Source organism: Nesoenas mayeri (genome assembly GCF_963082525.1).
Source record: "Nesoenas mayeri genome assembly, chromosome: 1".
Taxonomy (NCBI): Eukaryota; Metazoa; Chordata; class Aves; order Columbiformes; family Columbidae; genus Nesoenas; species Nesoenas mayeri.
In genome coordinates this window covers 153,679,460-153,697,302 of record NC_137541.1, presented here as the reverse complement: position 1 = coordinate 153,697,302, position 17,843 = coordinate 153,679,460, and the positions used below count along the sequence as shown (strand labels likewise).

The window sequence follows — 17,843 nt, the reverse complement described above, 5'->3', positions numbered from 1 at the left end:
TTGCCGCCGCGGCGGAGAAGCGCTGGCGGAACCCGGGGCGGCTGCGCCCGGGGCGGGGTAAAAGGAAAAAAAACAGGGCGGACGGACCCTGATCCGGAAGCGGAAGCCGTGGCGGGCGTGAGTTCCTGCCTGGGACGGAGCGGTGGTTGAAGTTGCGCGGCGGGGTCCGCGCTGGCCCGAGGCAGCGCCGGCGGCCGCGGCTGCGCGGGAGGATGCGGCGGGTGGGTGTCGCCTCTGCTCGGGCTGGCTGCGCCCCGCGGCGGAGGAAGCTGAGGCAGGTGGCGGGCCGGTCCCGTCCCCGCAAGGCCGCGGCGGGGCGGGTGGGAGACGGGTGTTGCCTGCGGGGGGACAGCGGAGCGGGCAGGCCGGGCTGGAGGCGGCGTGGGGTGGCCGGAACGTTTGGCTTTGATTCGGTTTTGGGGTCTCGCCGTGACTTGAACGCGGCTCTTCCCTGGGCGGAGCGGCTGGCGGGCGGGTGCTGTCCCGTGGGCGTGCGTGGCTCCGGCGCCTGCCGTGCGGGACGTGTCTCCCGAGGGACTGCTGCCTTGACAGCGCCGGCAAAAGTTCCTTCAGGTGCCTTGCTGCGAGGTCCCGGGGGAGCTTTTGCGTCTTCGCAGCAAGATCTTGCTCTAGTGTTTCGTTTGTTTCTGTTGCCATATGGAACAGTTCTTACAAGTGAGGATGCCCGGTGAACATGGGGCAGATGATAAACTTTAATGTTGCTTAATGTGCCGAATGAATATCTTGAGAATGCTGAGCAGGACGTTTATTTTAGGTAAAAAAGGAAATAAAAGACTTGTAATATGGTTTGGGAGCTCATGGTCACTAGAAAGCTAAGGATCTGATATGAAAACTGTCCTTGGTTTGTTGTTGTTTTCTTTTGTTTGCTTTGTTTTTACACAGTACTGTCATCATACCGTGCATGCTTGTAGGGTTCATTAAGATATGTCAGCTGGGAGGGGAACGATAAGAGTTAAGGTGAAAACACTTCCATGTTCAATTACAAATACATACCACTTGATGCAGAGCTGTGGAAGTTTGTTGTTTGAAATAAATAGGAGAGGTGCCTCGCTGACTTTAAAAGCCAGAGCTCTTAAATGTCTGGCATTCAGTTGTTCTTACTCTGCTTTTTCTTGGCCAGAAGTAGCTACTTTACTGTGTTAACTTTTGTTGTTGTTATTTTTAAAAACACAAGAGTATTTCTGTAAGTTTTTAGCACTAAGAAAGTGTATTTATCCTTTTCTTACTGAACTTGTAGGTTTTCTTCCAGATTAGTTCCCTCTCTGAAACTAATTTTAGACAGTCGAGAACTTAGTGTTTTTACTTACAGAAGTCTTCTGAACAAATAAGAATAAATGTAACGCTTACCTGTGTCTGGAGGAGTACAGTGGAAGGAAGTGCAGCAAAGATAAACTGATGTCCTCAGATATCTCCCTTTTTTTCTTAAGAGTTACCTCATTTTGTTTATTTGTTCAATTTGAAACCATGAAATCTGAAGGGCTGCCATGAGTCTTAAAACTAACTTTGCTTTTTAAAGCTCTTTAATGAGAAAGAAGCCATTAAACACCTGAGTGCTCTTCTTAATCCTGACTTCAAGGCTGCGCATACACGAAAAGATAGCTTTAATGAGGCAATGTAAATCTATTACAACTTTGTAATTATGCACTATGTATGTTTTATATTGAGTGTTGTACACAAGACATTTTGAGGTGATTTTTGAACTTCAGGATGTTTTCACGTTTATCAGATATTTCAAAGAAAAGCTAAGCTTGATAGGAGTATGAACATGATTGCACGGTTTCGTTAGTAAAGCAGATTTAACTTCTAGGGCTATTGGCTTCAAATAACTCTAGACGAACAGTAATTGTGTGTGTAATTCAGAAGCAATTTTACTCAAAGTTCATAAATGGAACTGTATTTCAGGCAGAGATGAACCCTGGGAACTCATCAGATCCAAAGGTAAACGTTTTGTAATATGGTTATTGTGTAAAAATAGCACCTTTTAATATTAAGAACATAGACAAAGACAAATAATTCAACAGCATTTGTGACAAATACAAGAGTAATTTCAGTTACCATTCACAATGTATGAAAAAATTTTGCCAAGTACATTAAGTCTGCACTTAAGCTTTTATGATCTACAGTTGATAATGGCATTAACCATTTAAGAATAACACTAAGGCAGAGCAGAATATTATTCAAACGTCTTGATCATTAAAGACTTTATTTTTTTTGTTCAGAATTTTATTATGAGTGATTTTTATTTTTCATTAGCTACTTAATTATGGGATTTGTAGCTCATCTGATAGAACACAGAGGTCTGCAATAATTCCTGGACTGTGGATTCAGCAGTGGAGATGTATAGATACAGATCAGTGTGTTTCTATCCATTCTCTGTGGCATAAAATTGAAGCTCATCACTTCCAAATTCCATTTCTGTTTTGAGAGACAATCCCGTTCTGTGACTTCTCTCTTTAACTATGCAATCATAAAAAAACAAAATAACAAAAACAAACAACAAAACAAAAACATATACCCCCCCAAAAAAACAAACACACCACCTTGTAGGAACCACCTGAATTCACAAAGGCTAGCCTTTCTAATGCAGCATTATCAGAGGGACAGAAGGTAGCGTGAAGCAGATAAACGCTAGAGGAAAGAGCTCTGATCATATATGTGACTGAAAAAAACATCATCTGTGAGGAGAGAGCAGCGGAGCTGAGTTTATATAGTCTGAAGAAACTGAGGGTGGGTTACATATTTGGAGGTTAATAAACATTAAACTGGAAGTAGCAAATTTAAGTTAGTCTTTCTTCCTTTTAAGTATTGGGATATACTTTCTGGCAATGAGAGTAGCTAAGAACAAGAGCAGCTTCTGTAGGAATTTTCATTAATGTGAGAGTTACCTAGGGAAACGTCTACCAGATAGAGCTGGATGGTCTGCTCTTGATGACTGTGTACTTGTCATAGCCATTGACTTCATGACAAGTTTAAAGAACAAAAAATCTCCCTTATGCTTGTTTTCATAGTCTGTAACTTAGTTTAAATAATGATCGGTTATAAAATACTGTTGCTGTATATGCTGTAAAATGGGATGTGACTTCCTGTTACAGGAAAGCCTTGTCATTGGCAGAAGTTATGACAATTACTTTAGTGCTGGAATATAATGTTCCTTCAAAAACAATAGTGTTTTTTTAGTGAAGTAAGAATTATTTCTAAGCGGTTAATGTTTTATCTAGGAGATCTGAAAAGGAAATCTGTAGAGAAACTTTATTTCTCTGGCTGTAATAGAAGACTTTCCTCTGGCCAACTTGCTCACTTTGGTTGCAGCATCTCCATCTGTAATACAAGGGTGATCTTTCATGCCAATTCTGTGTAGAGCTGTGATACTTCTAACAGTAGAAGGCAGTATAACAGAAGTAATCGTGCTAAACAGTCATCTGTTAAAAAATCTTAACTAGGCATATTTGCAGGTGACAGAAATTGATTAAAATGTTGTCTTTTAGAAGACATAAAAGGGTGCACACTTCTTTCTTTAACTGGGCTGTCAGGCAGTTGTGGAGCAAGTCAGTAAGCGGTTCTTGTAGTCTAATACTGAAGTAGGCTTGTTTAGGTGAGGGGCTTGTTGAGGTGATGGGTCCATGCTGTTTCTCAGTTGAACACCTCGAAGTCTAAATAAGTTTCAGGTAGCTCCATTTGCTTCCCTGTTCCCCCCTTTTTCCTGATTGACCTGGCATCCTATTAGTCACAAAAGTTAGAGATACAGGGGAATCAAAACATATGCTCTTCATAATTCAACATAAAGTGTTTGTTTGCATCGTAAGATGTTATATTGTAAACTGTTTGAAAGGTTTATATCTTCCTATCCAGCACAACAGTAGTGGGGAGTAAAGACCTAGAAGAGATGTAATTTTTTGTTTGTTTGTGTGTGTATGTAATCTTGCAGTATGCTGAGCAGTCTTAAATCTCGTGCACTTCAAAAAGTGTTAACAAACACTTTATCTCTCACTGAAAATTAGTATATCGGCTTACTCTTTTTATTTATGTCCTTTACCTGGAAATTTGGTTCTGCTTGTGTCATCTTCTACTGTTCAGATCAAACAAGGTAGTGCTTGGAAGGCCTGCTGCTTCGGACTCCATAGAAAGCATAGTTTGTAGCTTTATTGAGAATGAGCATATATTGACTTGGTTTATAGTCTCTTCTAGGCCTGTGCACTTGTTTGAGAAACCATCATTTTCCTTTCTAGTGATCTCTCAGTTGGTATTGAAAGGAGGCAGGGAAGAACCTGGGGGAAACTTATATTTTAGTTCTCTAGCTAACAAACCATGCAGTAAGATGTGAAATAGATGTGGTCTGATTCAAGCCTGGAAATGGACAGAGCTGAAAGTTTCACGCAGATGGGAAGAAAAGTATGATAGTCATGTAGTTGTTCATTAGTGCAGAGTAGTCAGCTTTACTTAAACATGTAGGTGAGTATGAAACATTTGTGGCTGTATAGTTTGCTCTTCCTGATAACTAGCAGATGCTGAGTTTTATTTGTAGGATGCATTAGTTTTGCAATTCCAGTACCAGGTTTTATATATACCCTGTTATCTCTCTCTCTCTCTCTCTCTCTCTTTATATATATATATATATATATATATATATATATATATATGAAGTAATCACACAGCAACAGTGTCTCACTAGTATAGCATTTTGATCATACTGTCCTACTGAAACGAAAATAGAAGCAGTGCAAAAATGAAACTAACGTGGCTTAGAAAATCAGCTGTATCTGTCTTTGAACAGCAATCCTTAGTGTATATGGGATAGTTATCTGCAAACTTAATCACCTTAAGTAAGATTTTTATTACTTCCTTGGTTTTTAGTCATTGTTTTTAATGATAGGTCTCTTACTCTTTTGTGAATGTCTTGTTGAGAAAGTGTCTTTGGAGTCTCTCTTGTTTCATAAGAAAGTCAGCAAAAGTTTGAACAGCATAGATAAGGAAAGTGCTTTTACTGTGTCATTGTCAGTGTTATAGTCTTAAAATGTAATGCAGGATATGTTTGTCAACTGAATTAGGAAGTTCTCTTACAAATTAAGGTATCTACTTTGTGTCTCCTAATTACTGCAACTTATTTACTAGAGAAATTGATCACAATAATTAATTTTTCATATAGACAATATTTGTGCATACTTGGATGTGGGTATTGAACACAAGCTCATAAGTAATGTAAGAGAACCAAGTTGGGATAAATGCTCTCTAAACTACTTCATAGTTTGCCAGTTTTACATGTTTGGAGTAGATACACTATATAAAATCTTAATTTCATGTTGCCTTTGGTTAATATGTGAATCTTAAGATGTAACAGATTTTTATTTCTGATTTATATCTAGTTGTTGCATGAAGTGATTACAGGTGGCAGTTTTTCCTGGTCATATTGGGGGCTTATCGGACTGTGGCTGCAGAGGTCACCTTTTATCACTGGAACCTACTAAGGTGACTGGTGTAGTTGCAGCCCTTTCCAGCAGTACTGGGACATACAGTTTATTTCAGTGTGGGTCCTGTGACTTAACTGAATGCTTGGATGCATCTCTGTGTGTCCAACTCCTTTGGAGTTAATTCAGCTTCTTACTGCACTACAGCATAACTTTGTGTCTAAACTGTAATTATTATCTGCTACATAATTTACAGTGTTTGTAAACAAGTGTGCTCCTGTTGTCCCTCCCAGGCAGGTTAATCGACTCAGTGGCAACTGGCTGGTTACTGTAGTTCTGATGTAGGTGTTGCAGGTTTTGCCTACTTCCTTATTACACTAGAACCCAGTAGTGAATAATGTGAGAGATTCTGTTTATGCTTGGAGACATAACTATGTCTTAGGTTTGGAAAGAAGATTTAATCTATTATCATTACCATCACTCTCCTTATTTTATGCTCTGTGTGTGTTTTTGTCATGAGTCTGTTTTCATGTCTGTACTTTCCAGCAGTTGTGATTTTCATTGATCAGAGAATAATGTAGTTAGCTGACCATTTTCAGTGGTCTTGTATGATGATATGATCTTTCATTCAGCCGAAGACTTAATACAGATTACTGCTCTGGTAGTGGAGATCTATCATTATATATCAGAACCAATGCAAATATAGCAAAACAGCTGTCATAAATGTAACGACAATGCAGAATCTTACTATAGAGGAGTCTCTTCTGACCTTGTTGCTCTGTAACCACAGTTGATCAAGACTCTGAAAGACAGCTACTAAACAATAGCAGGCCCTGTGTGCATTTTGAGCAGCCACTGGTTGCAAAGCAAAGTTCATAGGCTTGTTGGGTGCTCCTCTTGGACTTAATCAGTAGCAACTTGGAAATAAGGACTATTTTTGTTTGTGTTCACTGGATTCTAGAATTACTTATATGAGAACCTTTAACTGGTGATATGGTCTGTATGGTTGTTCTCTTGATCGGTAGGGAAAGCTGAGGGAAAATATAAGTTATTACGGTCACAGTCAAACAAATTTCTGGTGCTGCTGATGGACCTTGCCAGCTGAAATAATGATATTTTGAAGAGTTCAAAAGCCTTTTGCTTAGAGTTTGCCACCAAGTTTGATATTTATTCTTTGATATATTGACTTGCCATTAATCTTCTGCACGTATGAATGCTTAAATCACTTCCTTTTTCTTTCCCCTCTATTGATATATTTATGTTTGGGATTTTTTTACAGGGTTTACTTGGAGTAAAAGACCACTGACTTCTACAATGGAAAAGTCATGGATGCTTTGGACCTTTGTTAAAAGATGGCTACTCGCTTTGGCTTCCTGGTCTTGGAGTCTCTGCCGTATTTGTCTTTTACCCTTGATAGTAACTTTTCACTTGTACGGCGGCATTATACTACTTATATTAATATGTGTATCGATAGCAGGTATATTGTATAAATTCCAGGATGTACTGCTTTACTTTCCTGAACAGCCCTCTTCATCACGCCTTTATGTTCCTATGCCTACTGGTATACCACATGAAAACATCTTCATCAAAACCAAAGATGGAGTTCTTCTCAATCTTATTCTGCTGAGATACACAGGGGACAATGCAGCATATTCTCCAACCATCATTTACTTTCATGGGAATGCAGGCAACATTGGCCACAGGTTGCCAAATGCTTTGTTAATGCTGGTAAACTTGAAAGTCAACTTAATTCTTGTCGATTATAGAGGGTATGGGAAAAGTGAAGGAGAAGCAAGTGAAGAAGGTTTGTACTTAGATTCTGAGGCTGTGTTAGACTATGTGATGACTCGGTCTGACCTTGATAAAACAAAAATTATTCTTTTTGGCCGTTCCTTGGGGGGAGCAGTAGCTATTCATTTAGCTTCTGAAAATTCCCATAGGATTTCTGCCATCGTGGTGGAGAACACCTTTCTTAGCATCCCGTACATGGCCAGCACTTTGTTTTCCTTCTTTCCAATGAGATATCTTCCTTTATGGTGCTACAAAAATAAATTTCTGTCCTACAGAAAAATCTCTCAGTGCAGAATGCCTTCTCTCTTCATCTCGGGGTTGTCTGACCAGTTAATTCCACCAGTTATGATGAAGCAACTTTATGAATTATCCCCAGCTCGGACTAAGAGATTGGCGATATTTCCTGATGGAACTCATAATGACACTTGGCAGTGCCAGGGTTATTTCACTGCACTTGAACAGTTCATCAAAGAAGTAATAAAGAGTCACTCCCCTGAAGAAATGGCGAAAACCTCCTCTAATGTAACAATAATATAAATTGATATTCTTCTATGGGGTGGAGGATGTACCTGCACTCTACCTTGATTTGTGAAAAGTGGTAAAAGAATGTCCATTTTTTAACCGTATGTCATGTCTGTACTTGACTAAAGAGTGAAATTAAACTTGGAAAGGTCTGATGCTTTATTAAGATGTTCAGATAACTTTTACACTTGCAGCATTGTAAATGAACCATTTTATGTCTTTCTTATACTTTTTTTGGTATCTCTGTCCATATATTCCATTTGTTTGATATGTACAACTGATACTATTAAAGGAACTTGCTACAGAAGTAGTACAGAATGTATTAGTTTAAAACAATGGGAGCATTTTCAGTATTCACTGCTGAATGAGTGAACTTTTTGGACAGTCATGGTTAGCACAATGATTTCTTGCTTCTCTTGGAATTCTTTTATTTGAAGTGTGCCATGCATGAGATTAGTGCTTTATTCCTTGAAATTTTATATTATCCAAGATGGGAAGTCTTTAATGTGCTAAATAATATAAAATAACACTAATGGTTGAGTATACATGCAGGCATGCCATCCTGGGTTATTAACTGTTTTTTTATGATTCTGCATACGTATAGATTTCAAACTGCAACTGATGTGGAAAAGACACCTTCTCTGTTTTCATTTTACTGTTTGTATTATAATAGTGCCCAGAAAGTTGTATGTGCCTAAACATCATGGCTTCAGGATTCTGCCCAGACAATTTCTTCATAAAAAATAGGAAGTAACCTTCAAAAGGGAGCGGTGTCATTTAAGCTACTGTCTGCACCAAGCTCTCCTCACTAACATACAGGCAAACTATTTGTTGATATTGATCTGCTTGTGCATTTGAGGTGGGATTTCCTAAGGCAGAGTGGGTGGGTGTGATAGAAAGGAATGTCAATACAAGATGAAACTATGTATTTGTCCTCAATTTTCTTTTTTCTTTTTTTTTTTTTTTTTTTTTTTAGGTTGGTGTAGTTAAATGTCTGTGCCCTTTATTTATACTGCCAAAAATCCAAATAATTTCCACTGGTCACATGATTATAGAGATCAATGTATACAGTTGTTACAGTAAGGATAATAAAAATGAGCAGTGCATTAAATTTAGTAGACCTGAGCTTAGTTAGTCATACCTATTTGCTTGCAAAAAGTATTTTACAGTATTCTACAGTTCTGTTGTACCTTGACGAAGTAGCCTAACCATCAGCAGTTTTCTCTAGCTTTGCTGAGATTTTTTAAGCTAGTGTCACCATTTCAGAGCTGCCAGTACTTAAATTGAGAGAGTTTGATACTGACTGAATTTTAGCATTCTTTTTTGTTTGTCGTTAGGGGTCCCTGTCCTAGATAGTCATATCGAAGTTGAATGCTGTTAGCATAGTCCATATTAGAATGTGGGGCTGTTTGAATCTCTTCTGCAGGTTTAATTTCTCATTTGCTGCAGATGATAGTTTGCCTCTTCAAAATATTTTTTTTATGGAAAGAACAAACTGTGGAAGATTTCCCACACAATCCATACAATTGTCCTTTGGATTGAATTTTTGAAATAAACTTTTCTGCCACATTGTCCTGATTCAGAAAAGCATCTCAGCACACATAATCTGTTTCCTGGTGGGCAGTGGTATTTTAAGCTTGTGTTTAAATTCTCTGGTTGAATAAAACTGCTTTCTTGAACTGGTGCCTTAATGGTTATGCCTCCTAAAATTTATTACTTAGAATTACAAGTCTTATGTACACGTCAGTAATAGTTGTCAGCAATTTACAGATAGGGTGATACATCTTTACTTTTTTTTTTAAGTAAGCATACCTACCAGAAGTTGCTTTCTCTGGTAACTATCTTTTGTCACACCATTATTAAGGTTTTCTTAGGGGTGATTGGAAAAGCTATAACCTTTTTTGGATCTGTAGTCCTAAAATCATTATAGACGTAGCGTAGTTTCAAATCTGAATTAAGCCAAAACTATCTCATCAGCCTTCCAGTGGTGGTATTTTTTGGGGGACAGACAGGTAGGGAAGGTATATTGGTAAAGTTTGGCTGAGGTGGGGTGTTTATATAACAGAAGGGTGTTAATAGGCATAGCATTCCCTTTCCCTGATGTGTTCTAAAATAACAATGTGAGCTGCTTGCATAGTTTTTCAGCTGGTTCACATTATTTTAGAATTGAGGGAGAGAAGGAAAATAAGAGGGCAAATACTGTTTTTTCTAAATATATGTTGATAAGGCCAAAAGGTTGATTGCTGGAGACAGAATGAAGAGAAACTAAATGTTTTAGAAGTTGTCATAACTTACCATTAAATACTTTTTTTTTTTTCTTTTTAATAAAATGTTGATTCCTAAAGTAACAGAATTCCCTCCGCTATGTGACACCTCCATACAAAAGAAGTATTTTTGTTTGGGCACACAGTTGCGAAGTCAGAGTCAAATGTGTGGCATTAGTTTATGGCAATCTGGAGCTGTTCAAAGTGGACTGTATCTAAACATTGCTTTTAATTGTCAAGCCAGATCTTTTCACTATATTGGTTGCATGACATAAAGATTAAACTTTGTCTAATTTTCTGAGTATTTGATATGAGAAGATACAATTGTAATATATGCATTCTTTCCACTTAATGTGTTTTTTTTTCCACCTTCCACAAATGCACATTTTTGCTTCTCCTGTAATGGGCTGACCACGTACACTTGTGAATGAATGTCCATCTTGCTCTCTTTCATAGCATTGGCTATGAAATACATGGAAAGAAAATAGGAAGGAAATTATTTTTAATGCAAATATTCCACTGCTGTATGCATGATCTTTTAAGGGAAGGAGAAGAGGAAAGAAGCTTGTTCTGACAAGTCAGGAATTCTTTTAGTTTTATGGTCCGTGTGATGGAAACTCGGTTGTCTGCTGCTAAAAAGTGAACTGCAAGCAACACAATAGTAATAACTTCAAATTGCCAAAAGGTGTATTATGATACTGTTGCATTTATTTCACTTAATACCATTTTATGTTTTCCCTTAACAGTTCTTCATTTGCCTATGTAATAGATGTTTCCTAAGTATTTGTCCTGCATATATAAATCTCTAGTTTGGGAAGAGGAAGTTGAGTTACTTTCATGGGTTTGTAAGAAAGCCTCATAGTTTAAATTTGCTTGTTAAAGGAATTGTCTCTTTTACAAGAGGAACTTTAAACAACAACAAAAAAAAGGCATGGAGAGGGTCAGGAGTTGAACTGGAACAGTTTTAGCACCAGAGTCCTTCTAAGGAAGCGTCCAGTGTAAGACCTTGTGTGTGCACATGTGTGTGTGGTTTTAATTAGTGGAAATACTTGAGGCTTCCTGCTTAATGCAAGTTTACATTCCCAATATTTGTTTTTGAACTGTGAAATGTGGAGAGAGAAGATAAGTTTTCCTCTGAAAAAAACTTTGTGTAGCTGCCCTCATGTCCATTTCTCAGGTAAAATTAGAGATAGAGCACAAATAGATTTGGTAAGCTACAGACAATCTCTCAGTTGAAGGGCAGGTGGATTAACTATTAATAAAAAATATGCATCTCAGCATCTCTGAGCTAATCATTTGCATCACGTGGGGTGTTCACAGTGAAGACTGCAAGGCCGAATTGAGAGTTCAAGGTATGGTCTCTTCTATTAGTAGAAAGATGCAGACATACCTCCATTCATATTTCATAATTCAATACTTGAGAAGTACATTTTTATTTTTGTTAATGACAAGTGATTTCGCTAGGGGCACTTCTGCCAAATATAAAATTGGTGCCTCTTGCATGTAGTGGGATCAGCCTGATGTATCCCGTTACGAATAATTTACAGTGCCATCCTGCTTGTATAATGTAGAGTTGAACCCTGCAGAAGTGTAAATACAGATAGCATATTGAAATTCTAAATAACACTTGTGTTTTGAATTCAGAAACAGTCATTGAATATATGATGCAAGCTTATAATTTGTTTTTTCTTTTATTTATAGTTAAAGCAAAAATGTCTTATAAAGTATTCTTAAGTTTTGTAGACAAAGCGTAAACGTTACTGTATATGTGCTAATTGTGGCAAAGTTTTACATTCTCATTCTAGTCTGGTTTTTAAAATAAAATTATTTTACGAAAAACACTTTTCTATTTTTATGTACTGACATATGCAATAAATTGATACATTAAAAGTGCTGTTAATGTCTTGTTCTAGTTTGTGGCCTGTCTTCAGTATGTCCAGGGGTATTTTTGTATGCATGGTAACTCATCAACCTCGAGATACCATTTTCAGTTACTTACTAAAACCAGAGCACATGCAATAGACATCTGCATCATTAGGTACAGTGTTTGTGGAAAGCTATTACAGCGGGAAAAAACTATATTACAAGAATCTCTTTCTAAGCTCTGTCACGTATCCTCACTTTCAGGAAGTGTTAATAAGTAAAATGATAATGTGGTAGCTTTCCATCACTTTTAACACATTCTGCATTTCAAAGTTCCTCTATTATCTGGGGGACTGAGGGGTGATCTACATATTATGTCACTTGGGAAATATTTTTTAAGTGTGTCTAACTAGTTTTGACACCTTTTGCTGGTAATATTTTAAATGTCAATTTTAAATGCTATAATGCCACTGTTGTAGGTTTATACTCCATGTAGCTGCAGAAGGATACTCAAGCTGAAGCAATTTCTACTTTCTTACAGAGAAATGCATAACTGAGCTTATATCACCTCTGCTCCCATCCTGCATGGTTAATGTGAAATGCGTAGAAAATAAAGATTTACTGCTGTCTTTTCTAAAGCTGCAAAATGTGTGTCCTCTCTTGGATTACTGCAAGGCTTATAGTTCAGTTTTAATCCAATAACTAGGAAACAGGTAGGGAAGTAAGTGGTATATTTTTGACACTTTATTCAAGATAACTATTAATTTTTAATTGAAAAAAGTATTTTTAATTCTTGAAAAGGAAGCAATTAAAGTTAAGGAGCAACTCAGATCCAGGTACTTCATGTGAATACTGCCCTTGAATGAAAAGCACTTTGCTGTTTTGGGAAGCACATCACTAAACTTTACTTGCACAGCATTACTCTAAAAAATGCAAATCCTGCATTTGCTTTTTCTTATTTGAACATCGATAAAGCAGCTGGGCTACAATGTGCGACATAACCTGTGTCCTGAAGTGTCTCATGATGTTATAATAATTTCCTTAGTAGATATGCTGGAAAGCAGCTTTGCAGAGAAGAACTTGGGAGTTCTAATCAACAACATGTTGACCATGAGTCAACAATATGCCCTTGTGGCCAAGAAGGCCAGTAATATCCTGGGATGCATTAAGAAGAGTGTGACCAGCAGGTGGAGGGAGGTTCTCCTCGCCCTCTACTGTGCCCTGGTGAGGCTGCATCTGGAGAACTGCAGCCAGTTCTGTGCTCCCCAGTTTAAGAAAAACAAGGATTTACTGGAGGAAATCCAGTGGAGAGCTACAAAGATGATCAGGGGTCAGGAGCATCTTTCTTACAAGGAAAGGCTGAGAGAGCTGGGTCTGTTCAGCCAGGAGAACAGAAGGCTGAGAGGCAATCTCATCAATGTTTATATATATCTCAAGGGTGGGTGTCAAGAGGATGGGACCAGACTCCTTGCAGTGGTGTCCAACAATAGGATGAGGGGCCACAGGCACAGACTGAAACACAGGAGGTTCCATCTAAGCATGAGGAAGAAACTTCTTTGAGGGTGCCAGAGCACTGGAACAGGCTGCCCAGAGATGTTGTGGAGTCTCCTTCTTTGGAGACATTCAAAATCTGCCTGGACACATTCCTGTGTGATCTGCTCTAGGTGAACCTGCTTTAGCAGGTGAATTGGACTAGATGATCTCCAGGGGTCCTTTCCAACCCCAACTATTCTGAGATTCTATATAGGCCTTCATATCAGATAGGTAAAATATAGTGGTTTCATTTCTCTCACAATTTTTAAGTACTGCTTAGATCACAGTAAACATTCATAATGATATATGAACATCTGAACTAAAATGCTAGAAATGAAACCTAAACCAGAGGCAGAGAACTTGCTGTCAGTTAAAAAGATCAAGTAGAGGTAGGTAAGGTTTTGAGAAAATACTGAACCATCAGCTAAACAAAAATTGTTTGGTCTGAAGATCTGAAACATGCCTGAGCTTTAAAACTTTTGTTGGACCCTATTCAGGGTCTTCATTTTAGAATTTTTGCAGAGTTCTTTCTCTGTAAACAGATAAGGAAAATACTTCTGGACATGTTTTGAAAATCTTGATGTGATTAATTTGTTATGCTTCAGCTTGTGTGGCGACAGAATAACTCTCCTGTGTCTTGAAAAACAGTAATTTTTCTTTCTCTGAAAGGCAATACAGCTGAAGAGCAGACCTAGTTTAAATGTATTACAGAACATGGTGCCACTCGTAATAAGTGGAGATACACTTTTAATAATGTTAGGCAATGAGCTAAATAATGCACAACTGGAAGGCTCCTGACATAAAATGTATGTTCACATACCAAGTTTGAAGGGATGTTGTCACTAGTTTTGATGCGCAACTAAGGAACGGATTTTGCTCCTTACAGATGCAAAGAAAGGAAATTCTACAGCTGTTTTGCATGATGCTTACATCTGGTATGGGCTAATTATTTACAAAAAATCAAAGGAAAAGGTCAGGCAGAGAACCATTCCCTTTCTGTCGTTGACGGCTCAGGGGGAGTGTAGCAATTAGATACAGCTATGAAGAAATAACGCAATTATTTGAAAATACTTGGATCCCAGGCCTGTGCCCTCTATTAAAAGGTCCACCGGCTGCAGCAGCAGAAGAGCGGCCACTCCCACATGAAGGACCATGGCTCCTTGTTTATTTTGTTCCCATACAAATGCTTTTTTAGCCCATCTGTGCAAAATTTGTCAAGTTGTACGGTGTCAAAGAGGTGAAGAAGTGCGATACTCCATGTTGCTGGATAGCGAGGCCAGTGAGACTGTAAGAGAAGTGAGCTACAGCTGGATGACAGAGCTCCTTTTCCCCTGTGCAGTAAGAGGGAATTGCTATAACGTCATGGTGGAGAATGGGGCCGGGGGTCGGGGGAGGGAGGAGACTGGCATTATGTTGCTGTGGTACATAAATCTTATGTTTTCTTTGTATCTTTTATATATTTTAAAAATTATTTTATATTTCTTGTTGGTTCTGCTGCATACTTTGAAATACACCTATAATAATTGCTTTTTCTTCCTGTGCTTTTTCCTGTTCTTTTTGAAAGCACTGTGGTAAATACATAAAAAGTAATGATGACTATAAGTCAGCTGCATGTTTACTGTCTGTGATATGTTTGCCAGATTTGGACCTGAATTGTCTAGATGTCTAGAGAAATAAAGTCTTTGGCAAGGAATAAATCAAGCATGGGAAATCTAAATATCTAAAATGCGCAGGGACATTCATGTTATCCTGGCAATTTAGAAACTGAGAGGCAAAGAGAAACTAATATCTATTTCGCTTCAGAAAAATCTCATAGAATCTTTATTTTTCTTTCCTTTTAACAAGGTAATATATCAAATATGTCTTTAACTGTTTGTAAAATACATCCTTTACTTGCAAGGGATTCAACAGCTCCCTAAAATTTAAGATGATAGGAACACAGTATCCACAAGAGAATGATTTTTTTTATCTATATGTGAGGCAGGAACGTACCTGCTTTTGCTACTTCATAAATTGCAGTTAATGGCTAAAAGAACTAATTAAATGTCCTTGAAAGGAATGTGTACTGTTTCAGAGAGCTATCTGTGAATACTCTTAATACAGATACCTGTAACAGCAGAAAACTGTCATACAGGATTTATTCCTTTATATCTTCCAAAATAGTCCATCCATGTTGTCCATCTTCAGAAAGGACTTGAAACTAAATGTGTTTAAAATTGAATCTTTGCTTATTCTTTGCTCCTCTATCAGTTCTACACTGTCCAGTGTAGTAAGGCAAGCTGTTGTGGCCTCTTTCTTTTTGTGATAACCACAGGGACCAGTTACATTTTGTGGTTACTTCAGAAGTTATGCGAAGTTGGACCTTTGCCACTGGAAGCATACTTTTAGTGTGGCCATCGATATTTGTCTGGATCTCTGGGCTGCAGCATCTGCACAACCTTTGTTTTTAAGTAAACTTTTAAATTTCTTCGGTAAATTGGGTTTTTACCCAAGTCTTCATATTCAAATAATCTGCTTCTCTTTTGTACGTTAAACTTCATTATGGGATTTTCCTCCCCCTCAAAGAGGATGCTTTTGTGGTTAAAGTACAGTACTGGATTTCAGGAAATCAAGAGTTCAGTTTCTGGTTCAACCACAAATTTCCTGTGTGATTGCTTACTATCTCTGCCTTGGTTCCCCGCAGATGTAGTGATGATGTGTTATAAATTTGCAGTTTAGCAGCGCCCATCCTGATCATTTAATCTGACATACTGCATAACGGAAATTAAAAATTTGCAGAAATTATAGGGTTTGTTTCTGCTGTAACATCTTGGAAGGTGTAGCCAGCCTTGATTTTGTTCAGGAATCCATTTCCCTTCATGAAAACATTCTCACTGTTGAGAGTCTTCAGTGGTACTGGGTTTGGTTTGGTTTGGTTTCTTCTTATTTTGAGTTTTACCTAGAAGTTTGCTCTTTTTCCCAAAAGTAGAAGACTTGGTTGAATAAAAAACTTTGGACTATCCAAGGCATTTCTCAATAGTTTCCTGTGGCTAAATTAACGAGATCTGTTAGTCAGTTAACCTGAGAGTTCAACGTAGTTCATTCTTTGGGTTAAGGAGGCACTAAATGGTTGGATTCATTGTGTGCATGCATCAACTGTACTGTGCACGCAAAATAAGATCATATTTTCAGAATATTTTATTATAAGCATTTATTCTTATTTGCTTCTAGAATGAGATGGCCAGGACTAGGTTTCTGCAGTTTAATGCAGTAGCATTTTCTTTTCTAGAAATACTTTGGAAAACATTGCTTTGAACTGGACTTGCAGTGATTCCTTGTTGCCCCACATTTTTACTGCATGCATGTGTAGCATAGCATCTTGAGCCAAAAGCAGTTAATATAGTATAAACTTTTGCAAAACGTTTTTCAGGGAAGCTGGCCAGTAGAGGCAGGCTGCTAACCACAAACTGAATGCCCTTTCCATGACGAGTTCTTTAGTCCTCTTATATTCATTCTAGATTTTTGTTCTGAACCTTTTCACTGTTCGATTTTGGCAGTCATGATTATATGCAAATAGTTTTGTCGATATAGCAGAATTACTGCTACCTTTTATTTTCACTTAATATTTTGCTCCCGTATATATATCCAAATGTTGTACTTCTGTTTCTACAAGAATGTTCCACTGACAGCTCATGTTCAGCTGGAGTCAACACCCTCCCCTGTCTGCTAATGGAAGGCTAATCTGAGCACTCCTTAGTCCATTTCAGTTGTACCTTACTTAGAAACACAGAAAGAACTGCACGTGTGTTAATCTTATTGACTTTGCTTTAAGCAGGTTAAGGACAACTTTGCAGCTCTGCCAACAAGAGGAATCGCAAGAACAGTATGTTATGACAAGACATAGTGGCAAGCATCGAGGCACTGACTCCATGCTCTGGGCTCTGCAACTAATTTTTTGTTTGTTTCTTTCTTTGTTTGGGTTTTTTAAAGTAATTTTTCTGAATTTTTGCTTTAATGCAATTAGTAGTCTGCAATTTCCTGAAGCTTCATTTGATTGTGTTAAAATGGAAGCTTTTCAACTAAGTAAATTTCTAGGTAGTTCATGTTGTTTTTCATGATTGATCTCTCACTGTCAATATTTAGTGTTCCACTGTGTTTTTGTCATCATAAAAGTTATCTAAAAATATTTTTTTCTTCGAATCATTTAACTGGTCACGGAACTACAGAACAGCACAAGGTTGCAAACAGAGCAATCCCTTTGATACTCAGCTAGAAATATCTGTTGAATTTAACAATTTGCTGTGTGGGGCTGTTCTGATTTTCTGCATCTCCCCTTTGAAATCCTCACTTATCAGAATGATAAGCAGGACAAAGCCAGATGTCTTACAGAAGTCCTCTGTGCCACAGTTATTTTGTCAGCCCAAATAATGACCGCATTTAAAGAAGGTGTGGAGTCTGGGAACAGCCT

At 38.0% G+C, this 17,843-nt stretch overlaps 1 protein-coding gene across 2 annotated transcripts; it reads left to right on the top strand.

The window, feature by feature from the left end:
- Positions 1–32: 32 nt before the first annotated feature.
- ABHD13 (abhydrolase domain containing 13) lies at positions 33–11,834 on the top strand. Of its 2 annotated transcripts, XM_080359073.1 has the most exons (3): positions 33–221; positions 1,924–1,959; positions 6,703–11,834. In XM_080359073.1, exon 3 carries the CDS (start codon positions 6,738–6,740, stop codon positions 7,749–7,751), a length of 1,014 nt encoding a protein of 337 aa, XP_080215199.1. In that variant the 5' UTR covers positions 33–221; positions 1,924–1,959; positions 6,703–6,737; the 3' UTR covers positions 7,752–11,834. The 2 variants fall into 2 exon arrangements, with proteins under 2 accessions (XP_080215199.1, XP_080215198.1); XM_080359072.1 differs by lacking the exon at positions 1,924–1,959.
- The last annotated feature ends 6,009 nt before the right edge of the window (positions 11,835–17,843 follow it).